The sequence below is a fragment of the Oryx dammah genome, unplaced genomic scaffold (genome assembly GCF_014754425.2).
Source record: "Oryx dammah isolate SB20612 unplaced genomic scaffold, SCBI_Odam_1.1 HiC_scaffold_1, whole genome shotgun sequence".
Lineage (NCBI taxonomy): Eukaryota > Metazoa > Chordata > Mammalia > Artiodactyla > Bovidae > Oryx > Oryx dammah.
Window position 1 is genome coordinate 1,078,678 of NW_024070185.1, and position 12,483 is coordinate 1,091,160.

The following is a 12,483-nucleotide window of genomic DNA, read 5'->3' on the forward strand; positions in this document are numbered from 1 at the left end:
CAATGAACGGGCTGATGATCGTTTTGGAGCCAGCACTCAAGGGCACCCATCAGACCAAACGCGAGTGGGCCGTTTGGTTTGTGTTCAGCCCAAAGCCCTGGTCGCTGAATGCAGGAGCCTCACCACCTTCGCTGGGAGCAGTCTCCCCTTAGGCTCGAGGCCATGGGTGTCAGGTCAGCAGGCTGCTTCCAGCCCCTCTGCTAGGTCAGCGTGTGCAGCCAGCCTCCACGACTTCCTGTGTTTGCCTGCGTCACCCCCGTGCCTGGCCCCAGAGAAGAGCTCTCGAAGCAGCACGGCCCACGAGCCTCGGATTCCCTCCCCAGGCTCGGAGCTGTTCTGAAGCCTGCGATAGCTATGACCGTACACGTCCTGTAGAAAACATCTTCCTATGTAAAGGTCTTTGTCTTCATATTTATCATTAGGCATAAATACGTGACACGCTTTTAGGGGACTTCTGCCCTGTTGCTCGCCGTGCTCACTTTCAGTCTGCTCTTGGGATGGGTCACCCTGACTCTCAGCATGGGGTCAGGACTGGAGGGGCAGTGGGAGCAGGTGAACGCAGGCAGCAGAGGGCTCCTGTCTGCACAGGCGTCCGGAGGTGGAGAGGAGCGGTCACAGAGAACCACAGACCCAGAAAACGTATTCGTTTTCACAGTTCGTTCTTTGCATTCGTGTTCTCAAGGCGCTGCAGCAGTGAGATTTTTCTGACTCGTGTGGCTTCTTTGCTTAGAGGTTGACCTATGAAGAAAGGATGGCTCGGCGGCTGCTGGGTGCCGACAGTGCGACTGTCTTCAACGTCCAGGAGCCAGAGGAGGAGGCGGCCAACCAGGTATGCGATCCTCCCGGCTTCCCGGGAGAGCAGAGTGTTCTCCGCCTGCCACCCCCAGCCTCCCTAGGGACCCAGTCCTGGGGCCAGCTCTGTGCAGAACCAAGGGTGGGTCGCAGGCTGCCTCTGACCAGCAGCTAGTGAGCATGCCCTGTGTTGAGGGGGTGATGGAGTTATTTCCGTCGACGACACCTGTCCTTTTTGTCTTATCCATTAGTTTCTCTTCCTTTAAGTATCTCTCTGATTTCCCTGTCCTGTGCTGTAATGCAAAACAGGCTTGTGTGGAGGAACATATATTCACTGAAATTGTGTGAAATCACTCGTGACCATTTTCAATTACGTTCTTAATATCTCATCCAGGTGAAGTATCTGGATGTACTACATATCTGAAGTATGTACACAAAAGAATGTTTTTCTTCACAAATATAGTTAAAAATTGCTAATGAGCAGGGAATCTGCTTTGTCCCCTGCTAACACCAGAATCCTTCATGGATTTGCTGTGAGCTGTTTATCATCTCCAGTGGTTCTGTTTGGAGTCTCCCTATATACTGAGTAGTTCCAAGATAAAAGAAAGCTTCAGAACACAAGTTTAAAGGATCAAGTAAACTCTTTCTCCTGTCTATTGAGAAATGGATCAGCCTTCAAAATCTGAAAGTTTTTCTGTGTTAAATATTGCTCCCACCAGAGTTTCCCTTAAAGCTAGAAACCTGGCTGGATTCTTGCCGCTTCTCTTACTGGGCTTCTCTACTCCTTTTCTGCTCTTTCAGGACCCCTGGCCATCTCGTGCTTCTGTAGAGAGCCCTCTGGACGGTCAAAAGGTCGCCTTCACCTCTCTTCTCCCCCAGTCCTTCTGTGTCCGCTTCCTCTGTTCTCCCTCGTGCTTGCGCGTCTGCGCTTCCTGCCACACGTTAGTGACCGATACACTCACCATGTCTGTCTTCATTCAGTATCAGAGGCACAGTTACTGCAGTGTGATTTGTCACGCCGTTTATGTACAGACTTGAATTTTATTCTGTCCTTTATGAATACTCTGAATTTTAAATTGTGAGAAGTTTCTCATTTGTTAAAAGTTTTCTAGGAGAAAAAAGAGCTAATTCTTAAACTGATTAATTTGATAATAATTAGACAAAGCAACTTGTGTATCTCCTGCAGTTGTATTCGTTCTGCTGAATTTCTTCCTTCAAGCCAGCAGACTTTTTTGGGCTTTGGGGCATGCCATGTGGCGTGTGACATCTTAGCTCGAACCCTGCCCCCTCCACTGATAGTGCCAAGTCTTAACCACTGGGCACCAGGGAAACCCCATGCCAGACTGTTTTTTAAAGATTGAGTAACTTTAAGAGAAAACCTTGTTTGAGACAACCTTTCATTTAATATTAAATAGAGAGTGTCTCATAATGGGCTGCCTTTTCTTTTCTGTACTTCATGAGCAAGCGGTCTCTTGGTACCCCTTCATTACCAGAGGATGCTGGCGGGCACTTGATGCCTATTTTTTTAACCACATATTTGGACTGTCAGACCTCTTTTTCTTTTAAAGAGGGTGGAGAATGGCTGCCCAGAGCTGGGGAGCTGAGGGAAAGTCGGAAGCTGAGTGGGGAGGATTGTCAGGAGAAGGGAGTAAGGTACCATTTCTCCATCACTGCTGGAGAAAAGGCCAAGTGAGCCTCAGCTGCCCATCTGGGAGGCGCCCACCCTCAGACAGGGCCTGGTCAGCGTGGCGTCAGTGCTTAACTTTTATGAGCAGTTTAGGAGGAACTGTTGCCTTTTTTTTTTTCCTTCTCCCTATTCTAAGAAAGAAGAGAAACTCATTCTCCCAGGTGTGTGGCTGTGGTGTTTTTCGGTTGACAGGACTTGAGGGTGGTTTGAAATAGCACACGTCCTTCCAGGCACTCTTTGTTTCATGTGGGAGGAACTGGGGTGCAGACTTGTTGAGTTGTGTAGTAAACACATCGCTGTCCTCCGGGAGCCTGACCGGAGAGGGGCTGAGTCTGATGGGGCAGTGTGTGGCACGAGGGGCCCAGTCGGTGATGCAGCCCCTCCGTCTGCCTCAGGAGTACAAGGTCTCCAGCTGTGAGCAGAGGCTCATCAGTGAAATCGAGTACCGGCTGGAGCGGTCCCCCGTGGAGGAGTCAGGGGACGAGGCACCCTGCGAGGACACGTCTGTGGAGAGCGGAGCGGCCCCCTTCTTTGAGGTGAAGCTGAAGCACTACAAGATCTTTGAGGGTATGCCTGCGACGTTCACGTGCAGAGTGGCCGGCGACCCAAAGCCCAAGGTGAGTGGAGACACAGCGTCTTCAGAGCTGCGTGTCCTGAGCATGGATCTGGCTTCCAGCCTGCAGGGTGTGTGGTAGGCAGACAGGTGCCAGAATTGAAACTGAATGTGTCAGTCCCTCAGTCGTGTCCTACTGTTTGTGACCCCAGGGACTGTAGCCTGCCAGGCTCCTCTGTCCATGGGATTCTCCAGGCAGGAATACTGGAGTGGCTTACCATGCCCTCCTCCAGGGGATCGTCCCCACCCAGGGACTGAACCCACATCTCCTGCATTGCAGGCAGAGTCTTTACCATCTGAGCCACCAGGGCAGCCCCTAGACTAGGGCAGGATTGAACAGAATAGGGGAGGATAGAATGGGGTCTAAGAGGACAGGACAGATAGACTAGGACAGAACTGGCAAGGCGCGCCTCACGCCCTCCCCGCTCTCTCACATGGAGTCACTGTTGTGACACTCCAGGTGCAGGTGTCAGGCTCAGCTCCGGCAGGTTGACGAGCTTTCCCAAGGCCAGAGGGCTGTGGCGGCCAGGCCTGAACTTGAACCCCGCCTGTGCTCTGTACTGTACAGAGGAGCGAAGCTGCCACTACTGATGGGAATCGTATGTTTAATCCACAAAGCCAAGGCCTCCTGTGGATACAGAGGCGGCGGGGGCGGGAGTACCACAGCTGGGGCTGGCCCGGCCAGGCACACGGGGACACCGGGTGGCGGGTGGCCCTCTCTTTAGACAGAGATTAGGATCACTGCTCACAGCCCCACGGAATAGCACACAGGACTGCACTTTTCCCTAGGACTGGAGAGAAGACAGTAAGAGAGGCCCAGTGAGAAGCGGAAGCTCCACCTTGACACTCTCCCAGGATATTCTGCCCTCGACAGGCTTGTTCCCTTGAAACATGAGAAGACGGAAGCAAAGTTCTAGTTCACACTGTTTTCCTCTCAGAGCAGTCTTGGTAGAATGTTGGTGCTGTCTCTTAGTTTGGGCTTCCCTGGTGGCTCAGATGGTAAAGAATCCACCTACAATGCAGGAGACCTGGGTTCAGTCCCTGGGTCGGGAAGCTCCCCTGGAGGAGGGCATGGCAGCCCACTCCGGTACTTTTGCCTGGAGAATCCCCATGGACATTGTAGCCTGGCAGACTGCAGTCCATGGAGTCGAGAATAGTCAGACATGACTGAGCAGCTCAGCACAATATGTCTCTTAATTCTCATTTGAAAGTTGTCTACTAAGTATAATACAGGTGAAAAATAGGATTAAAGGAGAAAAAGAATTCTAAAGAACTGGCATAGCAGCAAGAATGTGAAAGGGAGAAATTATATACTGATCAGAGCTTCTTTGTTCCGGGAAGTAATCCAACCAGTAAGAGCATGATAAAAATGAAGTGTCAGCCATTATATCACTTAGCTTTTAGAGCTGAAAGTTGCTAGTCTGTTTCCATGATGAACTTTTAGGTTCTGGAGACTGGTAATATTGCTAACATAGTTTCCATAGAAACTAGGGAGGGAAGAGCTACAGCTCTCAGACCCTCATTGTTGGTGCACTTACTTATTTCATGTTGTCTGTTTCTAGCCTTTTCCTGTCTTAGACATGGAAGGTTTAAGAACGGTTTTTCAGATTCAAAGGCTTTGACAGGAGTAGCAGTGAAAGGCCAGCTGTGGTCTCAACTTGCCAAGCGATGTACATGCAGGAGGAAGTTCATTTTACGGCAGGCTCTGAAGTAGGTTTCCTCTGCTGGGAATCAGTTAGGAGCGCCCTGGGCTGCAGGGAACAGAGGTGACCGCATCCTGCTTAAAAAGCGAGGATGTCGTTTCCTCCGGCTGACACAGTGTACTGGCTGTTTTGGGGGCTGCGGCTCTGTGAACATCACTGCGGCCTCTCCTCTGCTGTGAAGTTCATGACCAGCTCAGATATAACCACCAAACCATGAGAAGCTGATTGACCTGAGATCTTGCTTAAAGGTGAGAGAGGGGAGGACAGATCTGGAGAAGAGATGGTTTGGCCATCTAGAACATATCTGTCTAATCAAGATGTACTTCCATTGTATTTTTCACAATTTTCTATCACTCCAACTATTATTTGAAAATTAGTATATGTTTAAATACTGCTGTGTTTAACATAGTGGGGAGAGCTGGTGGACTGTAACCTTCAACCCTGGTCCCCCCACCTGCGCCCCGCACCCCGCCCTCTCACCCTGTTCTGTTTGTCTGACACAGACGAATTGACTGGACTTTAGGGTCAGGTTTTTTTCATCTTGAGATAATGCTTTTACCTTTGCAAGTAATACATGTTCACTTAGGACATTGAAAACAGAAGCAAAAAGAAAACTCTGATGCCAGCTGAGAAGTCATCACTGTCTTCCATGTAAATAATGGATGAATGTAAATGCCACTTATGTATCTCTTATATTATATATATTATTTTATTAATAATATTAATATATCTTATTTTAATATTATTTTAATTTATTATTTAAAATATACGTTTTTCTTACTTTATTATTTGGCAGCACCATGTCTTAATTGCAGCATGCAGGATCTGTGATCTTAGCTGGGGCAAGTGGAATCTAGTTCCATGACCAAGGATTGAACCTGGGCCTCCTGCACTAGGAGCGAGGAGTCTTGGCCACTGGACCACCAGGGAAATCCCTATACATCTTCTAGAAAGAAAGAGAACGTGTAATTTCTGAAGCTAGACTAGAACTAGCCTGTTTGCTGTCTCCCCTTGTCCCTTGGAAGTCAAGATCCTGCCCAGGTGTCCTGTTCTGTCACAGGAGCTCAGAGCAGCCCCCCACCCACCGTACACACACAGGCCTCACCTTCTCTCTGCCTCCTCCCACAGATTTACTGGTTTAAGGATGGAAAGCAGATCTCCCCCAAGAACGATCACTACAGCATCCGCAGCGACCCCAGTGGGACCTGCTCCCTGCACACCGCAGCCTCCACGCTGGAGGACGACGGCAATTACACAGTCATGGCCGCAAACCCTCAGGTGGGACGCGTGGGTGGCCTTGGCTCTGCTCTGCACCGGTGCGGTCCCCGGGCGGAGAGGCGGCTCGGCTGATGGGGCACCGGTCCCCCACGTCCTCTGTCCAGCTTGGTTTCCCAGCAGAGAGGTTTCCTTTCCTGAGTGTTTGTGTACTCCATTAGACGTTTGTGTGCGTGATGCACAGATGTGCACCATTTATTTCCACAAACAGTGTCGAGAGACTGCTGTGCACACCTCTCCTGGGGGCTGGGGCTGCCGTTCTCGGGAGGACGAGGTGCTGAGACAGAAGATGAGCCAGTAAATAGATGCACAAACCGTGTGATTCCATGTAGAGCAACATTCCCAGGAGAGGAGAGTGAGGGGTATGTGTAAGATATGAGAGGAAGACTCAGAAATTAAATATTTAGAAGAAATACACACACACTTAATTCAGTGGAATTTAAATAACCTACACGTGTAGACAAATTATACTTTTGATAGAATATAAATAGAGCACTCAGGATTTTGGTTTTTCTCTTGTATTGGCCTTTAGATTTAGGGTCAAAAAATTAATTGACTACTTAGAATTTAGTAGGCAGCTACTGGCTACCAGGTTCCAATTCAAGCCTGCAAATTCTTTTTTATAGAATATCTTGTATATTTTAGGAACTGTACTGGATCCACAGACGTGTAAGAAGTGGTTTTGTGCCTTAAACACTTGACAGGGTACTTTACAAAGTCTACAGAAAGCACATAGTCAGCCATGTCCAACTCTTTGCGACCCCATGGACTATACAGTCCATGGAATTCTCCAGGCCAAAATACTGGAGTGGGTAGCCTTTCCCTTCTCCAGGGGCTCTTCCCAACCCAGGGATCAAGCCAGGGTCTACCTGCATTGCATGCCGATTCTTTACCAACTGAGCTATCAAGGAAGCCTGTAAATAACACACTCTTTTAAACAAGAAAGCTGACAGTTTTATTATGTAACTGATGGAGGTAGCTCACAAGTCATCCTTTTTAAAAAATCTCTGACCTGTTTGTATCATTCTGTATTTCATTGTTTCTTTTGAAAGAAACACCAAGTGTTAGTAGACATACAGGTACTCTTAGCAGTGCTGGCGCACTTCCGCAAGTGCGTACAGTGTGGCCAACAGCTCTGTCCTGTCCTAAGGTTACATTGTCACTTAAAAACACCTTACTGCAGCGGTGTTAAAATTAGACGGAACTGAGGTCCCACAGATTTCACTGCAACCAGGGTGTGATCTGGGACAGCCGACTCCTTACTGACCAGGAACAGTTTCCAAGTTCATGCACCTTCTTGAGGCTCTGATATTTCAATCAGAGAATACATGGCCTCTGAAGAACAGTCCCAATCATGACCTTTACTAAACAATTACGCTTGAATGCTTGTTGGTGCTCATGTTGGTGTATTTGAGGGAATCAAAGTGGCACCTTTTTTTAATTGTATTTTTAGTATGCTTCCTTGACTATTACTAACCGATTCCCATCTTCTGTTTTCTTCCTCTTAAAAAAGTAGTGGAGAACTCAACAAAACCCAGGGTTTTCCTTCATGTTGGGTTCTTTCTTCCTCTTGTGCCCTGAGAAGTCTGGGGTAGGTGATGGAGCTAGAGTTTCACTGTGTTCCTTCCACAGTCACCACTACGGGGGTTCTGCTCTTCGTGTCCGGGCGTTTTGCCTGCTGCATGTTTTGAACTATTGTTGGAGTGAGCACCTTTAAAGAACAGAATAACGCAAATGTCAAACTGCAGTTTGGACTCTGCGTGTGGTCTCCTTCAGGTGATGTCACACCTTGAGGGGGAGTCCCAGCCAGCGTGTCTGAATCAGGACTGCACAGCTAGGGGCTAGGGTGGGGGCTTAGCTAAAGATCCACCCCCCACCACCACAGCCTGGCTGGTGGGAGCCACACCAGGGCCAGGAGGAGGCCCCCACCCTCAACCTGGGACCCTGAGCTCTGCTGCCTCAGCAAAGAGCCAGCCACGCCCTGTAGATCACCTCCTCTGATTCTTCATGCTTTATCTCTTGGAGACAAAGAGATGGGCAGTGACCATTTACGTCAGGGCACCAGAAGCCCACTTTTCCTTTTTGGTCTGTTTACTGGCTGTGCTGGGTCTGTTTGAGGCATGTAGGGTGGTCGAGCTTTAGATGCAGTGTGCAGAATCTTAGTTGTGGCATGTGGGATCTGGTTCCCTGATCAGGGATAGAACCCGGGCCCCTGCATTGAGAGCGCAGAGTCTCAGCCCCTGGCCACAGCAAAGTCCCGAGCCCAGCTTTCCTGACAGTGTCTCCATCCCGCCTGTGGACTGAGCAGGCAGCAGGGGGACCACTCCGGGCCCCAGAGGCTCCCCTGCCAAAGCAGGTCCTCATGCCAGAATCCTGCTGTCTCTTGAGGTCTGATCCACCAGGATTCTCATTAATGAGGTATGTTCATATCACTGAACTTCTCCTTTCCTACCTGAATGACCAAGAGGCAGGCATCGGAGGGGAGACTCCTAAGCAGAGTCTGGGGAGATCCTGAGAGTGGATGTGGCCTCAGGCTGACGTTGCTGTGCATTTGGGGTTTGTGGCGCTTGACAGCCGCTGTTGTGAGCTTCTGACCACGTCTCCTGGTGGTGTTAGTTCCGGGGTGAAATGCCTTCTCGTCCCTGGTCTTCAGAGGCAGGTCCATGCACACGTGCCACATGTGGGTTTTGTGAGTCATCCAAGATTGTGCGTCCAGTTTTGTGAGAAATTGGAATGAACTTCCAACCCACTTAGGAAAACAAAGTGGCATTTCAGCCATGACCCACGAGAGCCCGTTTCTCTGCCTGATCCTTGGTGCAAGCTGTCACTTGTTGCCGTGCGAACACGGTGATAGAAACTCCTCACCCTCCATGTTGTTTAGCTGCTCAGCCGCATCTGACTGTGACCCCATGGATAGCAGCATGCTGAGCTTCCCAGTCCATGGAATTCTCCAGGCAAGAATACTGCCAGTTCCTTTTCCAGGGGATCTTCCCAACTCAGGGGTCAAACCCCTGTCTTTTATATCTCCTGCACTGCAGGCGGGTTCTTTACCTCTAAGCCACCAGGGAAGCCCATCACTCCATAAACTCAGCTTTATAAACAGTTGCTATGGTATAGAAAATGGCTTTGCCAGTCTTGTAATTTGTGAATTAAAAAGTGGTTTAAAAGGATCATGATGTAAATAGGTACTGGAAAAAAATCTCGAAAGTAAAAGCTAAGTTTTCCAGGATACGTAAAGCATAGATACATACATATGCTTCCCGTCCCAGAAGCATGGCGTGGGGTTGCCTGATGTGGGCTCCCTGCTTCCTTGATGCCCTTTGGTGCCATGATTTTCTTCCACGTTCTAGAAGGATTCGTGTTTGGAAGGGGGACAGCACCACCTCCCTTTTCTCACACACCGTGGCTTCCACAATGTCGCTGAGGGAAGGAGGAAAAGGCTGATGGAAACTGACCTGAGTCGTGGAGCGTGAGCGGCTGAACTCTCCAGGCGGGGGGAGATAAGTCCTAAGAGGAGCCACAAGGGAGGGCGAGAAGCACAGAGGGAGGCAAACACAGCCAGCAGTTAATTTCATAGAAGACTTTCCCACCTGCTTGGTCTTCGGGAATAAGAGGCCTGTGAGGTGTTGTTGACAGGTTTCCGCCAGAGAGCATCCCTGCCTGGCGGCTCCCAGGAGACAAGCAGCTGCAGGGTTAGCAAGGTCAGGAGGGGCTGCGCCGTGTCCCCCTGTGCCAGACTGGGACCGCGGGCCCCGCCTCTGCCGAGTCCCATGCCTCCTGAAGGCGCAGCGGAATGCAGACACAGTTGGCTTTGCTCTGCTGCATTGCTAGGTCCCCAGTCCTGCCCGGGACTGGAATGGCCGTGGTGGTTTGTGCTTTCTCCAGCTGTGCTGTGTGTCCAGGTGGCTGGCTGTCCTGAGCCCTGGGCCCTCAGTTAGACTCTGGGCCCTCAGGACAGGCAGATGCTGTTTGCAGAGCAGGTAAAGAACCTGCCTTGCCAGGCATCACGTGCACCTCATGAGCCGGGCATCTCGCACAGAACCACCTTCAGAGTTCACACTCGGGACTCGTGTCAGCTTTCAGCCGAGGACTTGGTAGGAACAGAAGAGCTGTGGGCAGCAGAGTTACACTCAAAAGACTGGCTTGTTGGTGGGCTCTGTCTCAGCTTTACAGGGTTTCCTGGCTCCTTCCAAGCTTCACGTCACACATTCACTTCTGTTCTTCCTTCGTGTGTTAATAAGACAGTTAAAAGTGGACAGACAGCATTGAGGGGGCCTGTGATGAAGCAGCAAAGCAGGAAGTAGGGAAACCCTGTCCTGAGAACCCTGTCGGTGTGAACGCACAGCTCTTGTCCTCAAGCTCTGGAGAGAACCACAGGGCTTCCGCGTCCACCTGTTAGACCAGCTGTGCTATTTGTCACAGGCTCTCCTAGGCACGTGCACCTACACAAGTACAGGGGATGGGTCAGTGTGACTCTCAGATGTCAGGCTGTGTTGGGGAGTCCCCGGTGTGTGCCAGGGTCAGCAGGGGAGAGCTTCTGTCACATGGCCAGAACCTGAGATGCAGTTGGTGCGGGGCGAGAGTCGTTCCCTCCCGAAGTGCACTGCCCGGTACTTGGGGTTGTGGAGGCCTCAGTGAAGGAGGGGCCTTCCTCACGGTTCAGGGCCACACGAGCTGTGTGTTCCTGGCAGCCGTTCCTCCTGGGGCCTCCTCACCCTCTTGTCTGCACTGTTAGTGTGAGTCTGTGCCTTTCCTGGGGCCTGGGGCCTGATGTGCAGGCTGTGGGGAGACGTGCAGGGCCTCTCCCTGCATCCTGCTGTGGCGCGTCCCTCCGTGTCTCCTGCCAGCATCCCCTTCCCCCTCAGCCCACTCCCAGGGGAGCTCAGAAGGCAGTTGCGAACCCACGCGACCCTCAGCTCTGGCCTTCTGTATGTAGGCCACTTGGGATGACAGTGGGGGTCAGTGGTCAGCCGTGACGTGAGTGCACACCGGGCTGCCCTTCATCTGGGAGCTCGAATTCACTGAGGACAAGAATGATCAGTCCGCTTCTCAGGTTCCTGCCCTGGCTCCTCGCTTTCGGTCGTCGTCACAGGTTAGAAGTCCGTCCGCTTGAGCTCTTGGGCCTTGAGAGGAGCAAGTAGAGGAGAGAATCTGCTTTGCTGCTCAGCCAGCCACGGGGAGAAAGAGGAGCCTGGGCCAGGAAGCTGCAGCCCCTGGGTCCTTTATTTCTGAAGTCGGGCCCCTCAGCACCACTGCACGCCCCTAAGACAGCACGCGTCAGACTTTCTGTTGACAGAGAGATGCAGGAGTGCGTGCAGCCATGCTTTGTCCCACTTTAGACGGGGCATAAGCACCAAAAACATTGACTCATGTTTTACACCTAAAACTAATGTTAAGTCCACTGTATTTCAGATGAGATTGGGTGTGTTTGGGCAGGGTGGTTGTAGACCCATCAGCTATGGTGCAAATTAAAAATGTTTTAAAGATAAAATATAGTTTTTCATTAGATAGCTTATCTAACTAACCTTTGTCATCTGACCCTCACGTTTCAGGCATTTGCTTCTGGTTCATAAATCTCAAATGTGCTCATTTCATGGGGAGAATGTTCATGGGCTCAGGAGACCTTGGCAAGTGACAGTTAATTCATAGGGGTCATCGTCTTAAACAGCACCCTAGATGAAACTGTAAAGCTGAGCCAAGCGTCAGGGGGCCCTTCTTATCCAAGTGCTTCAGATGAATGTGGAGTCACGTGCCGAGTCCTGGGGGGCAGGCGGGGGCGGGGGCCGGTGCCGGCACGGTCCATGGGCCTGGGGAGACTGCGCTGGCTCCAGGCATTGCTCACCGCCGTGGTCCTGTCCCCGCAGGGCCGCGTCAGCTGCACGGGGCGGCTGATGGTCCAGGCTGTGAACCAGAGAGGCCGCAGCCCCCGCCCGCCGGCCGGACACCCTCACGGCAGAAGGTATGTCCTGCGTCCTTCCCGGGCATTGCTGGGCTCTCACTGGCTCCTAAACCCGGCACCATCAACACTGTGGGGAGCCGACAGAGTGGGCATGTGAGGGGAAGCCTGGGGCTCCCTGTGGCTGGGGTGGGGACACCAGCCAGGAGGCGTGTCGTGTGGCAGCCACGTCACCACGGGTGTGCCCAGGCCCGGCCGCATGCCCCTCACCGCCGTCCTCGTGCCGGGCCTCTGGTTGCCCCTACCACCTCGCGCTTTCTGCTCCCATCACTCAGTGCACAAGTTTACTCGAGACCCAGACTTCAAGGTCAACTGGCCACATTTTGGACACTTTCCGTACCCACAGCCACCGGGGCACGCAAGCATGGGCGGGGCGTGTGGTGCCCAGTGATGGGCATGGCTTCAAAGGAGCTGGTGGGCTGCTGGCCTCGGGACCCTGCCAGGGAATTCCAGGTGG

The 12,483-nt window shown here is 51.6% G+C and overlaps 1 protein-coding gene across 4 annotated transcripts in view; it reads left to right on the plus strand.

Moving 5' to 3' along the window:
- Positions 1–12,483, plus strand: part of PALLD (palladin, cytoskeletal associated protein) — a 73,161-nt gene that overhangs the window by 50,280 nt on the left and 10,398 nt on the right. For 3 of the 4 annotated variants that reach the window (XM_040228243.1, XM_040228093.1, XM_040228332.1), the window contains 5 exons: positions 731–829; positions 1,594–1,644; positions 2,875–3,096; positions 5,924–6,073; positions 11,935–12,029. In XM_040228243.1, coding sequence (XP_040084177.1) covers positions 731–829; positions 1,594–1,644; positions 2,875–3,096; positions 5,924–6,073; positions 11,935–12,029 — 617 coding nt within the window. The remainder of the gene's footprint in view (positions 1–730; positions 830–1,593; positions 1,645–2,874; positions 3,097–5,923; positions 6,074–11,934; positions 12,030–12,483) is intronic. The other variant, XM_040228174.1, reaches the window with a different exon arrangement.